The sequence below is a fragment of the Chrysemys picta genome, chromosome 3 (genome assembly GCF_011386835.1).
Source record: "Chrysemys picta bellii isolate R12L10 chromosome 3, ASM1138683v2, whole genome shotgun sequence".
Lineage (NCBI taxonomy): Eukaryota > Metazoa > Chordata > Testudines > Emydidae > Chrysemys > Chrysemys picta.
The window spans coordinates 177,070,235-177,096,228 of record NC_088793.1 but is presented as its reverse complement, the minus strand read 5'-3'; the positions used below and the strand labels follow the sequence as shown (position 1 = coordinate 177,096,228).

The 25,994-nt window shown below is 42.1% G+C and overlaps 1 protein-coding gene across 1 annotated transcript in view; it reads right to left on the bottom strand.

The window, feature by feature from the left end:
* MSH2 (mutS homolog 2) overlaps nucleotides 1-25,994 on the bottom strand; it is a 104,415-nt gene that overhangs the window by 71,079 nt on the left and 7,342 nt on the right. The window contains exons 3-6 of the mRNA XM_005307336.4: nucleotides 21,688-21,966; nucleotides 20,378-20,524; nucleotides 17,884-18,033; nucleotides 13,885-14,018 (exon numbers count right to left, since the gene is read on the bottom strand). Coding sequence (XP_005307393.2) covers nucleotides 13,885-14,018; nucleotides 17,884-18,033; nucleotides 20,378-20,524; nucleotides 21,688-21,966 — 710 coding nt within the window. The remainder of the gene's footprint in view (nucleotides 1-13,884; nucleotides 14,019-17,883; nucleotides 18,034-20,377; nucleotides 20,525-21,687; nucleotides 21,967-25,994) is intronic.

The following is a 25,994-nucleotide window of genomic DNA, read 5'->3' as shown; positions in this document are numbered from 1 at the left end:
CAGCCCACTTCATGGGATGCATAGACTGGAATATACGGCAAGAAGATATTTATACATGCAGAGAACATGAAAAGGTGGAAGTAGCCATACCAACTGTAAGAGGCCAATCAATTTTCTTTGCTCTGTTACCTTGCTTTGTTTTTCAAAGTTGTTTTCCATAAGCTAGATAAGTTGTCTTTCCTTAACTTTTCTTACATCATGCTAGTGGCATTCCCTGAAAACAAATCGAATGGGAATTGTGATAATAAAGGTTTGAGAAATTGTGTGGATAAAGTAATTTTTTTTTTTTTTTTTTTTAACAGGAAGACCGACCTGAACTAATCTGGAAAAAATAATGCACTAAAGGAGGAAGAAAACACAATATCCTCCTCTACCCCTCAAATAAAAAGGATTGTAGAAGACCATGTGCTTTATTCAGGTCTACCCTCCAATTAGTTACTGCCAAGTGTCAATACCACTCAACTAGCTAACATAACCCTACAATAACAAAATCATAAATGCAGGGCAACAGTGTCAAATATTAAATTTCAGCTAATGAAATACAGCATTAAAGACACATGCAATAACACTGACCATTAGTCATTAGAAACAGTTTAACTGCGTGCCCTCTCGATCAGACAGAAAATTCAGAAAGCTTTTTCATGAAAGTTTTTCATTGAATGCAGGTGTTAGTCTCTAGGCTAGAAATGCTTCAAATCACACTAGATAGCTCATTTACAAGCTGATGGACAAAAATACACACACTGGCTAAATTTGCCATTTACATAGAATATGTGATTTATTACAATGGATACATGCTAAACCCAGATATTTTAAATAATCTTTATTGAAATAAAGGTAATAGACTACTTCATGGACAGAACTGTACCCTTCTAATATAGTATACTGCAAATATTGAATTGTAATCAACATGCCAGCTCCTTACTGGGCACTGTGTTAACTCCTACCAGCAGAGGGCTTCATAATCCTTCCAGCACCGAAAAATAAAATACAGCCAGAGGCAAGAGAGGACCTGGGTATACCTGGCCCAGGAGGATAGAAACACAGCAAGACTAAGTCAGAGCAGGTTGGAAGCAGCAGTCTAGGAACCGGCTGTGGTGAGAAACCCAAACAAGCTTGGGAGCTGGGGTCAGAAGCAGCCTGTCGCTGGCAAGGAGGCCAGTGGTAGCCACAACAGGCAGACACTCTGGAGCAGCTTGCAAACAAGGTGGCTGTACAGGAAGGTCCAAACAAGGTAGACAATGGAACTGAACTCTGGCTGGGAAGGGGGGGAAATCTGCAGGCTAGTGTGTGATGCCACCTGGAAGGAAGAAACATACCTACTGCTTGAGCGCCCCCAGCTGATGGCACTGGAACGTGGTAGACACGGGGCCAAGCTCCCCTCACTTTTTTAACATGAATGTAGTTGGGGGGGGGGGGGTAAGGGACAGTGTTGCCCCCCCAAACTGCAAGCCTCAGGCAGGTGTTGCCTTGTGCGGCTCCCCCAGCACAAAGCACAGCCCCTGCGGGCGCCAATCCATACCAACCCAAGGCTTGCAGTTTGGAGGGACAACAAAGCCACAAAGCGCAGCCCCTGTTGGCACTACTCTGCGCCTGCCTGAGGCTTGCAGTTTGGGGGGGCAACCCTGCCCCCGCACTCCCAAACTACACCCATGTTTAAAAGTGGGGCGCATGTCCCCCAGCCCTCCCAGTTCCAGCACCAGTGCCCCCCCCCACACACTTTTACAAAGGTTCTGGTACCCAGCCCTGTCCCTCTCCAGCTCCATTCCAGCACTTGGGGGTTAAAGGGCCCTTGAGATGGCTGTGTGTGGAGAGGGACCACAGCATCCCCTGAACCCAGGGCAGTCACCCACCCATAAGGTCAGCCCAGCCCCCCCATACCATGTGACCCTCGGGTCTGCGCTGCCCGTTGCTCTCCAGCTACCCTGCTCTGAAAACAGCACCTCCATCAACAGCAACACAGAATGGTGGCAATATGTGACCCCTCCAGGTGTAAATACCTGAAACTCTGAAATTTCAGTCTTATGACTGCAAAATTGACCAAAATGGACCGGGAATTTGGTAGGGTCCTAACCAAATGATATTCTTCAGTAGATAAGAGAATGAAAGGTCTGGGAGAAGAAAGCAGCAGCTAACTTCTTGATTCACAGTGTTAGGCTCCTCTACACATTTGAACAGTGAGCTTGATTTCTGACATCTCAATAAGCAGGAACATATTTAAAGCACAGTTTCTTTATTAAAATGTAAAAACCAGTCATTTCCTACATCAACCCTGATTTCTCCAATGATACGATACAAAGCAAACAAATAATTTCAGAACATTCTTGTTGGTAGAGCCCTGAAAAGCCACAGATATCCACTTTATATGCGCAGATATCCTCATCTGCCGATGCGGATATCTATAGATCATTTTTGCGGATCGCCAATCGGACATGGATAAAAATTTTATATCCACACAGGGCTCTACTTGTTGGGCTACTTTCCAATCCCAGTACTCTACTACTATAGAATCACAGAATATTAGGGTTGGAAGAGGCCTCAGGAGGTCATCTAGTCCAATCCTCTGCTCAAAGCAGGATCAACACCAAGTAAATCATCCCAGCCAAGGCTTTGTCAAGCTGGGCCTTAAAAACCTCTAAGGATGGAGAGTCCACCTCCTCCCTAGGTAACCCATTCCAGCACTTCATCACCCTCCTAGTGAAATAGTGTTTCCTAATATCCAACCTAGACCTTCCCCACTGCAACTCAAGACCATTGCTTCTTGTTCTGTCATCTACCACCACTGAGAACAGCCGAGCTCCATCCTCTTTGGAACCCCCCTTCAGGTAGTTGAAGGCTGCTATCGAATCCCCCCTCACTCTTCTCTTCTGCAGACTAAACAATCCCAGTTCCCTCAGCCTCTCCTCAAAGGTCATGTGCCCCAGCCCCCTAATCATTTTTGTTGCCCTCTGCTGGACCCTCTCCAATTTGTCCACATCCTTTCAGTAGTGGGGTGACCAAAACTGGACACAGTACTCCAGGTATGGCCTTACCAGTGCCGAACAGAGGGGAATAATCGCTTCCCTCGATCTGCTGGCAATGCTCCTACTAATGCAGCCCAATATTCCGTTGGCCTTCTTGGCAACAAAGGCACACTGCTGACTCATATCCAGCTTCTCGTCCACTGTAATCCCCAGGTCCTTTTCTGCAGAACGTTCTGGTGTATTGACATGTAAATTGCAAGATTTAGAAAATTATTTTATATTAGGCACTTAGATACCTGCTTTTTATGGAAATGAAAGCCTTCATTCCAACCTTCCTTTCTCCAAAAAGTCTTCAATAAAACTAATTTCTTACTGAGGATAGAGGATGGGGGAAAAAAGGTATTTAAAATTTGTGTTTATCTGGGTTTCCAGACTACTATAATAAAGTATTTCTTAAACAACTTTATTATGCACAAGGCAGGCAGAAATGTAGCAGCTTGCCTGTGTAGAAACATTGTTAATGTTCTTATTGTTAGTTAACTATTCCCATTTTCAGTCAATTCTCCCAGGAGCATTAAACTTGTAAAAGTTTTAAGGCCCCTCACTGCCAGAGTGATGTAAAGAAGCCTTATTATAAATGACAGTAAGGGAATCCTCAGCTAGGAAGATTTATGTGCTTTATCATTTTTTCCCTGTGCCAAAGTGGCACAATGGGATTAAACTACTGCTCAGGATTTAATTTACAGACCCATAAAAAAAAAAAAAAAAAAAAGACTTTGAAGGCAAATAAAACATTTACCAAACAGTCAATAAAACGTCAGGACAATCAGAACCAAGCACTTCCCGAAGTACCCAGCCAGGTCCAGGACAATGATTATCAAAACTAGGACTTTCATGCGTGAAAGTTTGAGCAATTTAAAATTACATTCTACTTTTTTTTTTTGGTGCTGTTTGATGTTCTGTAATTTAAATGAAAATCCAGGACTATAACTGGAATGCAGAGTATTAGTTACCAAGTGTTTGTAAGTTAACTTTCATGTGTTTAGGAAATGCTGAATAGTTATTATAGTTTAACTAAATTACCAAAACAACTGAAACTGGTGTGATTATATTACATTATTTTGACAAATAAAATATGCAGAATTTTGAATTTTTTGGTGCAGAATACCCCCAGGAGTAATGTCTAATTCAAACAATAAAACTAGTTATTGATGGAATAACAGTTGTGCAGTCTTTATCGCTGAAAATTTGTATAAATTACCAAGGAAATGTAAGGTACCCCCACTATACTATGAACCAGGTACAACAATACAAACGAGTTTAACATTGAATTATATAACTCATTTAACTTATGAAATCATCAACTAATACTGACTGCTGCGGGCAATACTGCTGAACAGCGTAAAAGCAGAGAGATTGTTGCCATCATACGTAGGATTAAAATAAAGTGCCTTCAGTTTCACATTGAATATCGAACAATTCAATCACATGAAACTATTAGTTGTGAATGAGAGTTATTGACTGGAAGACAGTTTCCTGTTAAGAAAGGAAACACCTAAATGACGTTTGCCTAAATATGTTCATGACTGAACAAAGAACTGCATAACAATCTTATTAGCAGTTTTAAAAACAACATTTTTCATATAACAAAACAGTGAAGACACTTTATTCTCCATAATTATAATAAAAAACAAGCAGCAAAGTACTGTACAATAATTAGCCAGTTTATCATTTCACATATTGAAACTGCCCCACCCTAAACTCTTCAAGAGAAATCCTGAACTGGTTGAAACTGGTTCTCAATATCATACTTTTCTAGGACTTTTGGTGATTTGTGCCAGTCTTCATTTAGGTAAATACTAAAGCATCACAGAATCATAACTACAGATTCTTCAAACTCCTGAGACAGTTTAGAGAAACAGGTTTGCAAAGAAGTGTCATAGAAACACCTGTATTACTAAACAAAACACTTTTAGAACTGAGTTTTAATAATCTAAATTTACTTCTCCAAGAATAGTTGCGTTTCTTTGTTGTTTACTCTTTGCACTTCACTGAGCTTGTACAATTTAACAACAAACTAACCAGATTCAGATTCTGGTTTTACTGCACTAGCACAATATTTTCATATGTATATTGCAAATCCTAGAGGAGAATGTTTACATACATTTTTGTCCATAGATTTAAAAATAATTTCATGAAAATGTTTCTATCAGGACTTATAAAAATTAAAAGTAGTCTAGATTCAACTACTTGTCAGTGCCCTATTAACTGGCAACTCTAGTTGTTTATGATATTCAAGCTTTCATCCAGTGTTGATTAAATAGACCGGTTGCAATAATCTATAAACTATGCAAGGCTCCTATTCCTTTACATTAAATGAATGAGCTCAAATTTGTAATCACGAAGAACACCATGACAGAAAGCAATTACCTTTGAACGATTACTGATTACTATTTGAACACATAGTTAAGTCATTCAGCCTTTAAAAGGTTAACTGGAGACTTTCGTCATTCAAGGAGGGGATGAGGGGGTTCAAAGTCTGTTTTAGTTCCTGATTTGTCAGAAACAAATCTTAAGCAAAGCCTCAATTTTTTTTTAAAGTTATTATACCTTAACCTTGCAAGGCTGAGAACAAAAGAAGAGGGGCAGTATGATGAGGGGGGAGGGATAGCTCAGTGGTTTGAGCATTGGCCTGCTAAACCCAGGGTTGTGAGTTCAATCCTTGAGGGGGCCACTTGGGGATCTGGGGCAAAAATCAGTACTTGGTCCTGCTAGTGAAGGCAGGGGGCTGGACTCGATGACCTTTCAAGGTCCCTTCCAGTTCTAGGAGATGGGATATCTCCATTAATTATTATAATTATAATTATGTCACTTCTCACTAGTCTATTAAAGATGTGTGAAATTTTTATCACAAATCCTAAAAGCCAGACAAAAACCTGACAGTTTCAGCAAGTTCCTGTTTTATTTTGTTTGAACCTCAAACTCAGGCACAGAACACTGTGGGTGGAAAAAGAGGAAAAAAGGCTTGCTTGAATTTCTGAAATGAAGCCCGAGAGTTTCATACAGTTCTACTAGCAATTAGTTTTTACCGGCTACTGAAGTGGTGGCATGAGAACCCTGTACTGAGCAATGCTAGAACAGGAAATCTCAATGAAAGTCTGCTTATTCTTCAATATTGATTGGCAATGGGCATGCTGTGATACCTATTTAGGAGATAAGGCTTTTTAAGAAAAAGACAATTCAATCTTATTTACTTTTGTACAAAATATCAAACAAGAGGACAGGTCAGGACAATGTACACTCAGAGTTTGGTGCTTTAAGCTAAAAGTTTCATTTATTTGTTTCTGGCACACAATCAAAAATACTAAATGTTTAAAATGTTCCATTTACATCTTTCACGAAAATACTATTGAAAGCATAACAAAATTAGAAGTGCTGAGGGTCATACTAAGGATGGTCAAGTCTACTTGGATAAATTAACAGGGTTTCCCACCCAAGTTAAATCAGATTGGGTATCTAATTTCTGGACCAAAGTAGTTTGGATAAGTGTGGATAAGCAAACAGCTTTCAGGCACATATCCAACCCAAACACTGATACGTGTTCCTTGGGCAAACTACTGGTTTTAAAAGGAGTTGCTGTTCAAAATTAAATTTCTCAGCACTTGCAATTGTTTATTCCCTAGAATATTACAGCACAACCAAATTAATACAGGTAAAATCACTTGACAATCATTTTAAAAAGTTAAATCCATGTGTAGCACATGCAAAAAGTAAAATCAGTGATTTGTAGAGGACAGTCATAAAAGTAACTGGTTTGATTTGTTTTGTGCTAGGCTGATGAAGCTTTTGTTTAGTTTTTTTTTGTTTTGTTTTTTAAACATTTTAAGTCCATGTCTTAAACTTTGGTTTTAGTAGCAAAAACCAACTAATGAAAATGTAAGTGACCCTGAAGCAACTTTTAGAATACAGTAACTCCTCACTTAGCCTCGTAGTTATGTTCCCGAAAAATGCTACTTTAAGTGAAACGATGTTAAGCAAATCCAATTTCCCCATAAGAATTAGTGTAAATAGAGGAGGGTTAGGTTCCAGGGGAAAAAATTTCGCCAGACAAAAGACTCTCAATCTCTATATATACACATAGACACACAGTACAAGTTTTAAACAAACAGTTTAATATTGTACACAGCAATGATGATTGTGAAGCTTGGTTGAGGTGGTGAAGTCAGAGGGTAGAAGAGGGTGGGATATTTCCCAGGGAATGCCTTGCTGCTAAATGATGAACTAGCACTCAGCTGAACCCTCAAGGGTTAACACATTGTTGTTAATGTAGCCTCACACAGGAATGTAGGGAGGAGACACAGCACGGCAGAGAGAAACAGACACAAATACCATGTGGGGTGGGGGGAGGGGGAGGGGGAGGGAGAGGGAGAGGGAGAGGGACACGGACACTGACACGGACACACAGTGTACACTGAACCCACTCTAAGTACACTGCCTTTTTAAGTAGATCAGCAAGTTGAGACAGCAGCTGCTGCCAGCAAGCTCCCTCTGTCCTGAGCCCTGTTGTGTCCCCACCCCGCTCTGTGGAGATGAGGTACAGGAGCAGGGGGGAGGGGGACACCCTGACATTAGCACCCCTCTTTGCCCCCTTTCTCCCACACAGCAAGCAGGAGGCTCCTGGGAGCAGCTCCAAGGCAGAGAGCAGGAGCAGCACACAGAAGTGGGGGGAGGGACAGCTGAACTACCCGGCAATAAATAGCCTGCTGGGTGGCTACCACACAGGGAACTTAGGGGAGCTGCCGGTCAACCCTGGTTCCAAGCCCCTATCAGCTGGCTCCAACGGGCTGCTGTTTCTGAACCAGTGGACAAAGCAGGCAGCTGCCAAACAACGTTATAAGGGAGCATTGCGCAACTTTAAATGAGCATGTTCTCTAATTGATCAGCGATGTAACAACAAAGCAATGTTAACCAGGACATTAAGTGAGGAGTTACTGTATTAAGCATTCTTGAAAAGGGGTTTATAATGGAAATGCTCAAACAGTTTTAAGCGCTACTATGTCACCTTTTCATCAGATAAAATGTATATTTATTTTAAACTAGCGGCTTATTGCAAATGCCAGCAAGTCATATTCATGTCAGTAAAATGACCGCTCATTTCACCTGCATTATTTATAGTAGCTTGTACTGTAAACCAATCACAAGTCACGTTCGGACGTGAAACATCAATTGATCAATCTACATGTTGGAAACTTCCCTGTAGCCATTAAGTGCACTTTCAGGGTTTGTCCAAATTCAAAAGGGGTCTAGTTTAGTTCAGAGTTTGCTAACTCCAACCTAACCAGGATTTTTTTCCCCCCGGTGTAGATGCAGGTGTGACGTTGTGCAGTCTATATGGTTTTATAAAAACATGATAATAAGTGAATATAATGTAACTGGGATATGCTTCATGAAAAAGGTCTCTTGTAAGGTATCATTACAAAGCTTATAATCTACTGAGTGTGACCATCCGATCTGTATAAATGTACCACTCTTGTATCTAAAACTAGAAATATAAAATATAACTCTGAGGGTCTATTGTAATTATGTAAAGTGTGGGCCATTAATGATGGTTTGGAATCTTGATGACTCCCATTGTCTGCAGATGGCTGTATTTACCTGTGAGTCTTCCTGTATGTGTGTGTGCTGGCAAGTGGGTAATGAAGTCTTGCAGTGACATGTGATCATGTCACCTGAACTGGAATCCATCTTTAACCTGGTGCTTTTCCAGTGAGGGGGGGTGGAAACCCAGAGGGACAAAGGGTTCCCGCCTTATGCAAAATATATATAAAGGGGTGGAAGAGAACAAAGGAGAGAGAGGAGCCATCATGAAGAATCCCCTAGCTATCACCTGAGCTGGAACAAGAGCTGTACCAGGGGAAAGAATTGTGCCCAGGCCTGGAAGGTGTCCAGTCTGAGAAAAAAAAACTTACTGAAGCATCTCCGAGGGTGAGATTATCTGTATTCAGTGTGATTAGGCATAGATTTGCGCATTTTATTTTATTTTGCTTGGTGACTTACTTTGTTCTGTCTGTTACTACTTGGAACCACTTAAATCCTACTGTCTGTATTTAATAAAATCACTTTTTATTTAATAATTTACTCAGAGTATGTATTAATACCTGGGGGAGCAAACAACTGTGCATATCTCTCTATCAGTGTTATAGAGGGCAAACAATTTATGAGTTTGCCCTGCATAAGCTTTATGCAGGGTAAAATGGATTTATTTGGGTTTAGACCCCATTGGGAGTTGGGCATCTGAGTGCTAAAGACAAGCACACTTCTGTGAGCCGTTTTCAGGTAAACTTGCAGCTTTGGGGCAAGTGATTCAGACCCTGGGTCCGTGTTGGAGCAGATGGGAGTGTCTGGCCCAGCAAGACAGGGTGCTGGAGTCCTGAGCTGGCAGGGAAAACAGGAGCAGAGGTAGTCTTTGCACATCAGGTGGCAGCTCCCAAGGGGGTTTCTGTGATCGAACCCGTCACAGCAGGCTAATACCTTTCAATCTCAACATAAAAGGCTGATCTCAAACAAAAATTGAAAGGTCCCCACTTCATCCTCAACTGACAACTGTTCCAGAGCATTGTTACATTATCACTGTGGCTAGCAGAAGTGTTAACTGTCAATACTTTGCAGGGATACATTATTATGTTATCCTGTCCTGAGAGAAAGTTTAACAGAAAACTGCTTCATAGTATCTCTATAAAACCATTAGTGTTGCCCTGACTAGTTAAAATACTTTGAAAGGTGTTAAAACCCATTACACTTGGTAGCAACAAGTTTTTAAACCCTTAAATAAAACTCATTAGTTTAGCAGAGGGTTTTTTTTTTTTAAATTTTAGTCTAGAAAAGGTCTTGAATGAATCATTAGAAGCTCAGTGGACAAGGAAATTCTACCCGAACCCCTTGATTTCATCATCCAAATCTCCTTGAATGGTATAAAAATTCCAACATCTAGTAGTCATCTTAACAATAGTTTGAGGCTGCTAGATCTGGAATTAATTTCCCTAACCAAGGTAAACTGCAGAGGCACCAAAGCAAAATTTAGGAACATCTCAAAATAATCCAGCCAGGTAACCAATGTTAAAGTGCATAATCCTACAGTATATTTAGACTAAACTCTTCAGGGTAAGGACACTTACGTGTTTGTTCAATGCTCAGCACAATAGGGCCCAGATCCCGGATTGAGCCCCAGCGACTACCACAATAAGACAACATGCATATAGGACTAAATAAGTTCAGTGGAATCAACATTTTTGTTCAAGAAAGCTGAGCAGAAATTATACAGTGAGATTTTTCAGAAAGATGAGGATGCACTACAGACTAAAGAAGTGGTGTGCCGAATCTTCATTTATACACTCTAATTTAAGGCTTCGCGTGCCGGTAATACATTTTAGCGCTTTTTAGAAGGTCTCTCTATAAAAGTCTATAATATATAACCAAACTACTGTTATATGTAAAGGGTGGCCTGCTGGGACTCCAGGCCCGAAACCAGGATGAGCAAGGGCTGGAAACCAAGATTGGCAGCTGAGCTGAGTGGAGTAGGTGGCTGGTAGGCCTGAGCAGGGCTGGACCCTGTCTGCAAGAGAGCCTCCAACCGGAAGCAAGATGAGTGGAGCTGCGCGGTAGAGACCCCTGCTAGCGAGGGGCCAGCAGCCAGAACCCCAGAGCAGCAACTGGCTCGGCCTGCTGCCACTCCGGGGTTTCTGCCCCCAGCTCCTGCCAGCTGAGGTCTCAGACTGCTGCCAGCCTGGGGTTCCTTCACCCAGGCTGGTAGCGGGTGCTGAGTGGGTCCAGCGGGGACCCGGATGGCAGGAGCCGGCAGCGGGAACTCCAGAGCGGGGCAGGCTGAGTGGCTCAGCCCGACCCCCGCTCTGGGGTTTCAGCTGCAGGCTCCTGCCAACTGGGATCTCAGCCCGCTGCTAGCCTGGGGTTCCTTCCCCCCAGGCCAGCAGCAGGTGCTGAGTTGGACCCGCGGCGGGTCCCGCAGGAGCCGGCAGCTGGCAGCAGGAACTCCAGAGTGGCGGTGGGGCTGAGCGGCTCAGCCCACGCCGCGTGCCAGGAAAAATCGGCTTGCGTGCCAACTTTGGCATGCGTGCCGTAGGTTGCCGACCCCTGGACTAAAGGAATCAGCCAAATATACCCTGTATGAGAGCTCACCAAGAAGCATGATACAGCAACCTCTACTTTTCAGTCAGCAGAATTTCTAGTTTCTGAGGATTTCGAATGTCTGCCAAACAGCAAGGACTTTACTAACTATAAAAATAGCCTGTGAATGTTACACACTGTAATCAATATTTTGTATTAGCTCTTACTATCGTGTACCCAGACTTGGTGATATCAGTATAAGAAACACATTGATTGCAAAGCACAAAGCAACAGCCTCCTACATCTGCTTCCTAAGCAACTCCGCACAGGGATGGCTGGGTAGTCAGCTTTCTGTGGTCTGTTTCCTTTATAAAGGAAAAAGGACTGGGTAAAACCCAGAAATGCAAGTGTAAGGAATCCCTGCTTTCCTTGTGTTTATTAGAAGCTGCTCCAGCAAAAGGTCACATGTTCTAACAGCAATGGCTTTAGATGCATTTTCTCCAGTGTATAAGTTATAGGCACATTTGTATTCTGATTGCTATTCCTCTACTCTGCTTTAACCACCAACATGTACACCTCTATCCCTATATAACGCAGTCGTGGGGAGCCAAAAATCCCTACCACATTATAGGTGAAACGCTGTTATATCGGGGTAGGGGCGGCAGGGCTCCAGCAGTGATTTAAAGGGCCCAGGGCTCCCTGCAGCAGCTGGAGCCCCGGATCCTTTAAAGTGCAGCCGGAGCCCCGCTGCTACCGCGCTATATGTGAACCCATGTTATATCAGGTCGTGTTATAGCGGGGTAGAGGTGTATAATTGGATGTCAATTGTTCTGCACATGTAAAACTAATGCTATGTACTTCTTCAGTAACTAGTGTAAGTAGAATTGCATCAGCCATTTAGCTCCAAAGGAAGACCATCTTATACCACCTACAGATTTCAATTGTGGGGCAAGATTTTGCAGCCATACTAACCAGGCAGGGTCTGGATGGGTTTGTACTGTTTTCCATGAGACTTGCAGCATTTGATGTTGCTTGGAAATGGTAATGGCACGTTAGCATGTGCACACTTCATGTTAATACTGAACCAATGATGCATTAAAGTGATTGGGGGGGGAGGGTACAACTGGAGGCATCATTTGAAAAAAGAAGGTTTAAGTTTCCATGGCACTTTTTCATAAAAATGAAACCAGTGGTTACTCTCAAACCCATTCCACCTAACTTCTACCTACAAATCTCAGCTGAACGTATCAATGGGTCTGCTTTCCTGAATAGTGTAAAGTGTGTACTGTTAAATAACTGTAGTGTTCTACTCCACAGATAACTGCATTTCATTGGCAGTGAAGCAATTCCCATATTGTATGCATATGAAGTAAAGTGCTTTGGAATCCTTCAAAATTTTAACTTTCGTGTACAGTACGATCTTGCTAACTCACATCAAGAGGGAGATAGATTAATCTTTTGCAATCTATCAACATTTTATTTTTCAAAGTATTTACTTCTAGAAAGTATACATCCAAAAATATTTAATAAATGTCAATTGGTATTCTACTGTTTAACAGTGCAATTAATTGCAATTTTTTTTAAATCGTGATTATTTTGTGTTAATTACGTGAGTTACCTGTGATTAATCGACAGCCCTAATTGCAGCATATACAGTGTTTTATATAAGCATGTCAAGCGATAACTGTAAGGCACCATCTGAAAACCGGCTTTGGGGGCCATTTCAAAGTTAAAATCAGAATTTCCTGGCCTCCCTTTTTGTACTTTGCAATATAATTTTAAAATGTACATGTACACACACAAACCTGCTATCCATCTGAGAACATGAAAGGATAACTCAGTTATTTTAGCACGTGTTAAAAATGTCATTTGTCTGCTTAGAGAGAGATTATGATCAAGATGTCACAAGGCAAACAAGTTACTTCTCAAACACAGCCTCTGACCTTGAACTTGTATGTCTAGGAGGAAATAAAAGCTAACTAACCATTCCCACTGAGTGGGAGTGTGCCAAAAGTTCCATGAAGTACTCTAAGGATTTTGATACTATTATTCATTTTACAAAGAAGGCACTCAGATGGGCTGCAGCATAAAGCCCCAAGATAGATATAAATAGTCCGCTCTATGTGTGGAGAAGTATTTGATCTGCATAAATATTGATCTGCAAAGTAAGCGTCTATAAAAGGTGGACAAGTCCCTCCACTCAGAAGGTAACATTCCTAATGGTGCGATCTAGAGGTGCTATCCCATATAAGTGATCATTGAGGTGTCTAAATGTTCTGTTAACACAATGAAGGCATTTTCAGAATGGGCTGGGAGACCAGAGTATTCATACTGTGTATAGTTTACTTTTAGATAAGAATCAGAAAGTGGCTGCTGCATTTACATAGCCTGAGTCTCAAGTGTTCAAAACAGTAAGCCTATTGCTGCTCCACGCTCCTGTAACTTGTGAATTATGATTAAGTATAAAGGATTATAATTAGGAGGGTTCAGCTTAGTGACCTGATACATTAATCCTTCTATTAGATGTAAATCGATTAGAGAAAAAAGCCCTTTACTCCAAGTATAATGTACCACCTAACATATTCTGTAAACAAATTTACATTATCCTCTACAGAAATCTGTAAGTGCTTGTTAGTCTATTTCCAATAGAAAGTAAACATTTCAACCTTGAAAAGCGGTTTCTGATAAAGACTAGTCTTAGTTTTGCTAAAAAACAAAACAAAAAGTGTGACCAGACTCCTATCTGTAGTGTAAGGATTTGCAGTGAAGTGATCAGATGCATACCAATATGTATGTTTACCTTTCTTCTATTCTGTTCTTGTCCGTAAGTGGCTGTTTGATCCACTGATTAACCAGTCTTTGTCCTTGAGGAGTTTTGCACTTATTTAATAACCCAACCAATGACTGTGTATTGTTGGCATTTTCAACAGAACTCTGAAAAGAGAAAAAGAGAAATGATTTAAAAAATAAATAGAGGGTATGGCAAAAAAAAAAAACAACTACAGCTTGGTAGAACATTTGAGTTTTCTAGTTTTACATTTCTGACACAATTAAATTTAGCATAATAATGGCATTTTGTGGTACTATAGGCTACAACCTTTAAACCAGCTCTGTTCAGATTATAGTACACTATCTTCAGTGTCTGGTTAGATATTAACTGCAGACATGCTGTGTGTACCTGCACAGCTTTATATCTTTGAACGAGCTATACAAAATTCAGCCAGCAGGAAATTCTCAGACACATTTAACATGCAAAAATAGCTGATATATCTGCTTCAAAACCTTCAAGTCTCAACTTGGGTGGAGGGGTTTGTAATACTGATCTCTTCTATCTCACCCTCTCAAGCACACCTATAATTAAAATCAAACAGCTTCAAATGGAAATCCAGTCTCAGGTCTGATTTCACTATCAGAGAGAGATACACTATAGTAATGGAGAGTGTGTCCAGAAGAGAGAAATGGAATTAAGCAAGGTATAATAGTTTAAAATGCTGGGAAGTAAGAACCTTATTTTGGCAAAGTACAATAGCCACAGTCAACATATTGGAGAACTGTACACTACTATGAAATATCAAGCTGAGTGCAAGCAGACCCAAGACCCAATACTATTTTATAAATTAGTCATATCAATAAAGTATTTTGGAGTTGGCATAACAGTTTACTTTGTTATAGTAGACACTGGCACTTTATGTATATGAAATATTTCCTCTATTGTATGTAATAGTTAAGTGTGTGTTTAAAAATACATACCTAGTCAACTGACCGACAGTAGAACAGATATTTGGTTTTACATCTCTTCAAAGGTTTCCTAGCAAACTTTATTTTTCTGCACTTGCCAATCTCTATTACCATTTTATGGCTCAGGCAGCATGTAGAACTACATTACATCAACTGCGCTATCAGTCAGAATCTTCCTGCCTCACAGAGTGATTGACTCAAATTGTAAAGTATGTAAGAACAGACTTCATAACAGATTTTTTTATTTAGATGAAACACTAGTCAAGAGAGAAAAGCCTGACATTCAAGCAGTAGTGCCATGTGGCAGGCTCTTTGTTCCCAGGCTGGCAACAATCCCAAGGACAGATTAGGAAGTGCCTTACCCAGAAGGCAACAAATGCATAGGCTGTTTATTGAGCCACATCCATTGTCTTTGGAGAGAGCCATTTCCAGCTCATTTTACCTACTTAGACACACCCTGTCAATCCTAGCTCATGATGTTGCATTGTAGTAATTACAGCAGAGAGAATCAGGGACAAAGCTTTGAGCAGCATGGGTAAAATAAAGATCCCAAGAAAAATTGATTGAAGTTGCTCCCCTGATGCAAGTATGGAGAGAGAAAAACAAAACAAAACAAGCAGTGAAGTCCTTAATTTTGCTGTCTGAACTGCTTTGTTTTCACCCTGTAATTACTCTGGTTCTGAAGTTATATCTAATGTATCACTTACAAGTTACAATTTAGCTATTTCTAAGAGTTATTTAAAACATTTTTAATCTGTAAACTGTCATATCAAAGATTCTTGTTTAGTGTGTCTAGGTGATTTTCAAATCAAATCTGCTTGGTTTACAAGAAGAAAGGCAACTCCTCTGACATTCTGCAAATTCAACCATGAATCTGAATGACAAGCTGAGTTTTTTGGGTGTCACAATATTCTACAGTTGGAGTTTGGTAAACACCAACTATGGTGCAAAAGACAATAGAATCCATCTTGTTCTCTGAAAGATATATTGCTCTGCAATGCTAACAGGAATAAGGAATAGCAAGTTCGATTAGGGAGAAATTGTGTTTCAGAATTTGCTTTTGTTCCAATTTGAAATAAAAGCAAAGTTACCAAAATTTTTAGGCAAACCAGAGATCATCAACATTTCATTTTGGAATGACAAAAATATGGTGTGCTCCTGAAACAAAATGGGAAATGTAGGCTATGGCTACACTTGCAGATGTAGAGCAGCAGGAGTTAAACCAGCCCTCAGAGACAGCAGCAGGGAAAGTGCTGCCGTGTGTTCACACTGTCAGCTGCAAGCACAGTGGCATGGCCCCATTAGCAGCTCTTGCAAAGCTACAGAGAGCGTGCATTGTGGTAGCTATCCCACTGTGCAAGTGGCCGCAGCGTGCTTTTCAAATGGGGGTGGGGGGTGAAGCCGGACAGGGAGTATGTTGTGGGTATGGGGGGGGGGGGGGGGGGAGAGAGAGACAGCGTGTTTTGGGGGGCAGAGAGTGTGTCAGCATGCTGTCTTGTAAGTTCAGACAGTGGCAGGGGGAAGGGGGAAACCTGACATCAACACACACACACACACACACACACACACACACACACACACACCCTCTGCAGCAGGAGCATTTCACAGTAATGGTTTGCTTTGTGCCCCGGAGCAGATAAGCATGCCGGCTGTCAGAAACGGAGCTTTGAAAGGGGATATACGCATGCCTGCAGCGAGTTCGAAACAGTGACGAGAGTGGCCACTTGACTTCAAGGGATTATGGGACATTTCTGGAGGCCAATCACAGCGCAGTAATAAACACATCGTCCACACCAACACCCCAGCGTTTCAGCCAGGGCACAGCAAGTTTTATGCTTCTCGTGGAGGTGGATTACCAGGGGCGCTTCAGCCATGGAGTCCAGGCGCTCTACGTGCCTTGCCAGTGTGGACACCTCAGGAGTTAGAATGCATTAAATCAGCCCCAGGCGCCCTAACTTGCAAGTGTAGCAAAGCCCCTACATTGTCATTCACGGAATCCTAGATATGAAACTAACAAGGATTCCACTGCCATAAGCTCTTAGGGCTGATGGGCTCCCTGCTTGAGCCTGGGTTCTCAGGTCATCCGGGGTCCCTGACACTGAGCTGTGAGTCCGGAGGTCATAGGATCAACTCCCAGGGTCTGCTACACAGAGGCAGCCCCACCATGCAGACTGCCTCAGGCTGGTGACCTCAGCGCTTCCAATTTCCTGGGCCAGTTGGAAGCCCTAGAATGCCTGGCCCTGGTGTAGTCTGTATGGCAGGGCTGTCCCAGAGCCACAGGTTTTGGACCCTGATTCTAGGAATCAAAGTTCCCAGCTCCACAGCAGGGACCCTGGAAGCCCAGGCTTGAGAACGGGAGCTCAGAAGCTTTGAGTGCCAGCCCCAGCAGGGTCCCTGGAACACCAGCAAGTTTCCAACAGAAACCTGCCTGTTTCAACAAGACTTTTATGAAATCTGTAATAGATTTGGTGAAACATTCCACTTCAGTGAATTTGCATTTTAAAGTCAGCAGATCTATTGTGTAAATAAGGTGTCATTTTACTAAGCTACTTTTTGATCCCCTGCATTGGGGATTTTTAGGACTATATTTTGAGCTTGCTCTATGCAACACCTCCCTTAAATAAAAGCCCATCTTCAAATGGAAACTTCCTGCTCAATAAGAGGAGCACTGTGGCAAGTCCCTTTCCCCCCCCCCCTGTGTGGTTATAAATGAGGTAGGATTCTGCGTGCAAATAAATGAGACTGAAAATACTAAGCTGCAGCCACTGGAGATGGGAACCCCTCTGGATCTGCCTGCTGGGAATTCCTGTAAGGGAGGTGGGAGTTAGATAAAGTCCCCTACTCTGCTTGCTTTTTTTCTAGGAAGTTACACAGCATTAGAGGGGCCAAACAAAAAAAAACAGAAACCAGAAATTAGAATCTCCGATTACGCATCACCACAGCTATAAAGGATTTTCGGGGTTGTCTGTATTGTGAGGCTACTATCAAGTAGCAAAGTGTATACTTTTGTGAATTAAACTGGAAGCAAGTTCATTAGTTTAAATACATGTTTGTTTCTTACCTGGAAAAGGTTAAGGGCTCGAACAGCTGCATTATCCAGTATCATATATTGACTGAGGTCAAAGCTAGTCAATTCAAATTGTCCAAAGTTAGATTCATCCGACAAGAGCTCTAAATACTTGATAACTGCCGACAAGGATGAAACAGCAACCTAAAGTTACAAAGGTGTGTTACAGTAAAATAAAATAGTTCTATCGGACAACAGATGCTTTTATAGAATTACAAACAATATCCAAGAGTAGCTTCTCAGAGTCATGTCAACTTAAAAAAAAAAAAAAAAGTCAAAAAGCAAACAAAAATTCTGACTATCTGATGAGACTTTAGCCTAAAACAGGAATTCATAATGCCCTCGGAACTTGGGTTACACTCAGGTTCATCAAACCTGTGTTGATTTACAAAATCCAGTAAGTGTGAAGATGAATATGTCTTACGCATTTCCACAGAACTGGTTACCAGGAACCTTAGAAATCACAATACAAAGTATTTTAGTATATAAATACAGCATGCTCTAAATATATGTTCAAAATATTCAGAAACAAAAAAAATTTACATTTGTTATGGTTGTTTGCCATCAAACCATAAAAAAATTAGGAAATAAAAAGTTCAGCATTAAACTTCAGCTACACTTAAGAATGAATGGCAAGTAAGGATAGCCTTTGCATGTGCATCTAGCTTTCGAAAGCCTAGTATCTTGAAGTAGTTAGGTAGGAGATAAAAGGAACTATCCCTGGCTCCCAACTCAAATCCAAATGAGACCAAAGGGAATAGAATATTTTTGTGAGAAACTGCTTAACATTGCATGTGCTTACACAAGCGTTTAGATCTGCATCTGTTTTCACTGAAGTACTATGGAAGAAGCTGTTACTGCTGCTCCCATGGTACCATCACACATGCTTACTCCCTGAGCCACCCAACAAGAACTACCCTTCTGTGCCTCTTGAGGCTGTCCAAGCAGCAGCAGTAACCATACCTTTTCCTAACACATGAACTGTGACCCTAGGAAATCCTCAGTGCCAACAGGCGAAGTGTTCACTGTTCTGTAACAGTAACTCGTAACAGGCCTGACAAACTCACTACACCTAGCACACCACTTTTATGGTACTTATCCAGAAATGATGTCATGTAAGATTAAATGAAAGCCAGAATCACACACTAAACTTACTGTGAAATGTATGTATAGATATGTAAAAAGGCAGGAGGGTAACAAGGTGACTCTCAGGGCCGGGGACCCCGAGACCCATCACATCGACTCCATAAAGTCGAAGAAGCCATTAATGGAATAAGAGAACATCACCTCTCCCACTCGTGACCTATTGCAAAAAGTCTAAAACAAATTAAGCAATGCATGCAGGATTTTACGCCCTACCATCCTTACCATTCCGAACCTGCATTATAGTCTATTATGCCTAGCTGTGGCAGGCAAGTTGGCCCTCCCATGAGATTTCTGCCTAGAAAGGTCACTGCACAACTGCCACAGCACAAAAAACACAGGATGTTCTCACATATGCAGAGGTCAGCCATGCAGAAACTGGTCTGGCTGGCCGGTTCCATTTGCTATGACTAACCTAAATGTGTAATTAAAGATTTAGGGAGCATTAAGTCATAAAAATGAGACTTGCAATTAGTTATGAAGGCACAAGGCCTGCAGTCACGCCTATTCCTTCTGGGACTGAATTCCATAGTTTAATTCCAACTCCTGGTGCCCTCTACTGCAATCACAAGCTTCCTCCTATAAAAACGTGACTGCTTCCTTGAGAGTAAGTGTTATGGCAAGTCAACGTGAGAGCACAAGCGCTGTCAGGCAGCTATGCCCAATTCCTTAAAGAGCTTTGAATGTCACATCAGGACCTTAAAATGGGATTCTATTCCATAGGGAACCAATACAGAAAGCATTAATTTAGAGGTCAGATCTCAGACTTCTATGATAAGTTTCAGACCATAGGAATAAGTACCTAAAACCACTTATAAGCCCATGAAGAAGAGTATGATTCCACAACCCTAAGTACAGAAATGTAAAAGCACCATGACAAATTTAAAATTCTTTTTCATTTATGCTTTAGTAGTCCCTAGTAATAGTGGTTTCTCCTTTTAAAAGTGCCTATTAAAGAATTAACTACAAGGTGATGTAGTTTCAGTAGTCAGGGAAAGTGTTAAAAAAAAAATCTTACAGACTTCAAACTTCCCCTCTAAACATTTGACATTACGAAAGCAGTGACACCAGTATAGTGAAATCAAAGTTATACACTATTGCACTATCTCATTTAAAAGTATTGTTCACATTTTAGTGGTGCTCAAGTATGCCAGATATTGGACAAATAGAAAGGCAGTCTGTCCTGAAGAGTTTACAGTCTGATTAACAACGAAGTCAGACAAAAGGAAGAAAGGAATACAGTAAAAGCAGAGTGGTCAGTCGACAATTGACAGTGTTCCATTTTAAAAAAAAATATGTGCATTATCAATCACTATTCTATCTGCAGCTGCTACAAGTTACTCACCTGTTTTTCTATCTCTGGTAATGTTGCACTAGTCACTTGCTCTTCCTTTTTTGATTTTAGCAAGCGGTTGAGATCCTGCACAATATCTTTTGTTGTGAATTCAGCCTTTTTTCGGTCTGTAATCATGATTCCTCCTCTTTGAATGATCTGTTGCGTATAAGTTATAAGTCATTTCCAGTTCTCAAGAGAGTGAAAGTGAACTACACAGAGTATTCTCAAAGACAAGTTGTTAATTTGTATTCAATTGTTAGATAGGTTTTTACTTTAAGGGTATGTCTAAATTACGTCTCAGTACAGCCACCGCAGTAATTAAATGACTTTTTACTCCTGAGGGAATTCTGCACCACTGCGCACATGCAGAATTCACGTCCCCTGAAGATTTCTTTGCTTCCCCGCAGAGAAATGGCTTTCTGACAGAGAAGCAAAGAGAAGCCGCAAGAGCAGTCACAGGGCTGAGCGTGCGAAACTCTGTCCCTCTCACTTGCTATCTTGGTGTGCCTGACTTGGAGGGGCAGGACCCTGGGGCATAGGTGCCAACTCCATTGGTGCTCCGGGGCTGGTGCCTGTGCCCTGGGGTGTTTCTGGGCAGGCCTGGCCCTTCTGCTGCATCAGGGTTCGGTGTAGCCTCATCACCGAGTCAGTGTTGGGGGGGGGGAGGGGGAGGGAGAAGAGGGGAGTAGCCCTGTAGGATCATCTCCCACCTCTGTGCAGCCAGGGGTCTGTGCTCCCCACTGCCATGCTGGAGCCACATTTATTTATTGACAAATAAAATGCGCAGAAATTTTATTTTTTTGCTGCAGAATTCCCTGAGAAGTACAGACTTTTGCATGTCCCTACTACATTCCTTGTGTTAGTGGTGTGTGTCCCCACCAGGAGTGCTTACACCAATTTAACTGTCAGTGTGGGGCAATAGTCCATGTAAGCAACACAGTGTCAATACAAACACTGTGTCAACCTATGTCAACCTAAGCACTACACCTCTCACACAGGTGGAATAATTAAATCGGCATAGTGGGCATTACATCAGCAGGAGCAACATTTTAGTGTAGACACTTAGAATTGACGTGAGCTGCCTTGTGTAGACCTAACTCTAGAGTGTAGACCAGGGTTAACAGTATCTTTTGTTAATTAAAACATGCAACGTGCAAGTGATGTGTGTATCGTCCAGAATTCCTTCAAGTTAATTTATTAATCCTGTTCATTTCTTAGCCTTTATTGAGCTTAGTTCACAACTTATTTCAGAGCTTTTCCTTCCCATTCTCAATTAATACAAATATAAATCAGTCAGTCCACATATTCAGCCCACTTACGTGTCGTAGTTTTCCCATATCTCCAGCAGTCTCTCCTCCTGGTAGCACACATTCCTTAGGTCCAATTTGAACCAGCAGAGCTTCAAGGTTTGAGAATTGATCATTATCTGGAAACTCACAGACACTCAGCTTCCTGAGCGTAGTGTCGACATACCCAACTCCAACTATTCTTTGTCCATCAGCCGTATATAGCTTAACTCCCACAACACCAATGGCAGTCGACATGTCATTATTGCCAAAGAGAATTTCCTCAAACTGGGCAAGGTTACCTGGAGAACCCTATTTTAGAAAGAAAACTTAGAATAGCGCTACAATTTTTTTCTAATCTCTTGCAGAACAAACATTGTCAAGGTTAGTAGAACAAATTGGGTTTTTTTGCATTTCAGTGAAATCAGAGTTCTAAGACATGGCAAACTTTAAAATCAGTCTGAATGGAAATAAAAAGCAAATATGATAATTAACTACATTATAAGTTTGTATCCAATAAAATCCACTCCCAGTGCAATTGGATTCCCAAACTATATTGAAATCTGAAACTGCTTTTAAAATAAGACAACGGGGGTGATGTAATATCTTTTATTAGATCAACTTCAAAAGCTTGTGGCTCTCACTAACAGAATAGTGCTAGGCAGAGATGGGCTCCACCTAACGAAGAGAGGGAAGAGCATCTTCGCCAGCAGGCTGGCTAACCTAGTGAGGAGGGCTTTAAACTAGGTTCACCGGGGGAAGGAGACCAAAGCCCTGAGGTAAGTGGGGAAATGGGATCCTGGGAGGAAGCGCAAGCAGGAAAGCGCAAGAGGGGAGGACTCCTGTCTCATGCTGAGAAAGAGGGACGATCATTGAGTTATCTTAAGTGCCTATACACAAATGCAAGAAGCCTGGGAAACAAGCAGGGAGAACTGGAAGTCCTGGCACGGTCAGGGAACTATGATGTGATTGGAATAACAGAGACTTGGTGGGATAACTCACATGACTGGAGTACTGTCATGGATGGATATAAACTGTTCAGGAAGGACAGGCAGGGCAGAAAAGGTGGGGGAGTTGCGTTGTATGTAAGAGAGGAGTATGACTGCTCAGAGCTCCGGTATGATACTGCAGAAAAACCTGAGAGTCTCTGGATAAAGTTGAGAAGTGGGAGCAACAAGGGTGATGTCGTGGTTGGAGTCTGCTATAGACCACCAGACCAGGGGGATGAGGTGGACGAGGCTTTCTTCTGGCAACTAGCAGAAGTTGCTAGATCGCAGGCCCTGGTTCTCATGGGAGACTTTAATCACCCTGATATCTGCTGGGAGAGCAATACAGCGGTGCACAGGCAATCCAGGAAATTTTTGGAAAGCGTAGGGGACAATTTCCTGGTGCAAGTGCTGGAGGAACCAACTAGGGGCAAAGCTTTTCTTGACCTGCTGCTCACAAACAGGGAAGAACTAGTAGGGGAAGCAAAAGTGGATGGGAACCTGGGAGGCAGTGACCATGAGATGGTCGAGTTCAGGATCCTGACACAAGGAAGAAAGGAGAGCAGCAGAATATGGACCCTGGACTTCAGAAAAGCAGACTTTGACTCCCTCAGGGAACAGATGGGCAGGATCCCCTGGGAGAATAACATGAAGGGCAAAGGGGTCCAGGAGAGCTGGCTGTATTTTAAAGAATCCTTATTGAGGTTGCAGGAACAAACCATCCCGATGTGTAGAAAGAATAGTAAATATGGCAGGCGACCAGCTTGGCTAAACAGTGAAATCCTTGCTGATCTTAAACGCAAAAAAGAGGCTTATAAGAAGTGGAAGATTGGACAAATGACCAGGGAGGAGTATAAAAATATTGCTCAGGCGTGCAGGAGTGAAATCAGGAAGGCCAAATCACACTTGGAGTTGCAGTTAGCAAGAGATGTTAAGAGTAACAAGAAGGGTTTCTTCAGGTATGTTAGCAACAAGAAGAAAATCAAGGAAAGAGTGGGCCCCTTACTGAATGAGGGAGGCAACCTAGTGACCGAGGATGTGGAAAAAGCTAATGTACTCAATGATTTTTTTGCCTCTGTCTTCACGCACAAGGTCAGCTCCCAGATTGCTGCACTGGGCAGTACAGCATGGGGAGAAGGTGACCAGCCCTCTGTGGAGAAAGAAGTGGTTCGGGACTATTTAGAAAAACTGGACGTGCACAAGTCCATGGGGCCGGATGCGCTGCATCCGAGGGTGCTAAAGGAGTTGGCGGGTGAGATTGCAGAGCCATTAGCCATTATTTTTGAAAACTCATGGCGATCGGGGGAGGTCCCAGATGACTGGAAAAAGGCTAATGTAGTGCCCATCTTTAAAAAAGGGAAGAAGGAGGATCCGGGGAACTACAGGCCAGTCAGCCTCACCTCAGTCCCTGGAAAAATTATGGAGCAGGTCCTCAAGGAATCAATTATGAAGCATTTAGAGGAAAGGAAAGTGATCAGGAACAGTCAGCATGGATTCACGAAGGGGAAGTCGTGCCTGACTAACCTAATTGCCTTCTATGATGAGATAACTGGCTCTGTGGATGAGGGGAAAGCAGTGGATGTGTTATTTCTTGACTTTAGCAAAGCTTTTGATACTGTCTCCCACAGTATTCTTGCCACCAAGTTAAAGAAGTATGGGCTGGATGAATGGACTGTAAGGTGGATAGAAAGCTGGCTAGATCGTCGGGCTCAACGGGTAGTGATCAATGGCTCCATGTCTAGTTGGCAGCCGGTTTCAAGTGGAGTGCCCCAAGGGTCGGTCCTGGGGCCGGTTTTGTTTAATATCTTTATTAATGATCTGGAGGATGGTGTGGACTGCACTCTCAGCAAGTTTGCAGATGACACTAAACTAGGAGGCGTGGTAGATACACTAGAGGGTAGGGATCGGATACAGAGGGACCTAGACAAATTAGAGGATTGGGCAGAAAAAAACCTGATGAGGTTCAACAAGGACAAGTGCAGAGTCCTGCACTTAGGACGGAAGAATCCCATGCACTGCTACAGACTAGGGACCGAATGGCTAGGTAGCAGTTCTGCTGAAAAGGACCTAGGGGTCACAGTGGACGAGAAGCTGGATATGAGTCAACAGTGTGCTCTTGTTGCCAAGAAGGCTAACGGCATTTTGGGCTGTATAAGTAGGGGCATTGCCAGCAGATCGAGGAACGTGATCGTTCCCCTTTATTCGACATTGGTGAGGCCTCATCTGGAATACTGTGTCCAGTTTTGGGCCCCACACTTCAAGAAGGATGTGGAAAAATTGGAAAGAGTCCAGCAGAGGGCAACAAAAATGATTAGGGGTCTGGAGCACATGACTTATGAGGAGAGGCTGAGAGAACTGGGATTGTTTAGTCTCCAGAAGAGAAGAATGAGGGGGGATTTGATAGCAGCCTTCAACTACCTGAAGGGGGGTTCCAAAGAGGATGGAGCTCGGCTGTTCTCAGTGGTGGCAGATGACAGAACAAGGAGCAATGGTCTCAAGTTGCGGTGGGGGAGGTCCAGGTTGGATATCAGGAAAAACTATTTCACTAGGAGGGTGGTGAAACACTGGAATGCGTTACCTAGGGAGGTGGTGGAGTCTCCTTCCTTGGAGGTTTTTAAGGCCCGGCTTGACAAAGCCCTGGCTGGGATGATTTAGCTGGGAATTGGTCCTGCTTTGAGCAGGGGGTTGGACTAGATGACCTCTTGAGGTCCCTTCCAACTCTGATATTCTATGATTCTATGATTCTATGAATATACACAGAGTTCTTCTTCAGGTCTCAGGTCTTCTTCAGGCTCTGTGTAAGCTCAAAACCTTGCATCTCACCAACACAAGTTGGTCCAATAAAAGACATTACCTTACCCACCTTGTCTCTCTACTATTTTGGGACCAACACAACTACAACACTGCATTCAAACTAAGAGGTTAATTTGAACTACCTTTCTAGTCTGAAATTATGTTACTCTAATCCATAAGTGTCAAAACACCCAACCTGTATTTGTGGACCACAGGACATTCAGATTCTACACAGTTTTAGCTTTTGATTAAAATAAATTTCCTGTCCTAATGGTTGCAAAGAAAGCCTAAATATGATTAATACAATGTTGTCTTTGGAGTGTGAGGATATAAACATTTTGGAAGATGTAGGGTAGTGATTTTTTGATGCTGTAAAACATATTATATTACTATGTTTGTACATACATGCTTTTTTTTTATTAAAGGCACAAAAGGGACAAATGAAATACACCATGCTCGCAGTACATAAAATAGACAGGGTTCTAACTTTTCAAACTATTAAGACTATACTTGCAGAAAAAAATTATGAATTTAAACCCCTAGCCATACAGAAGTCAGTTG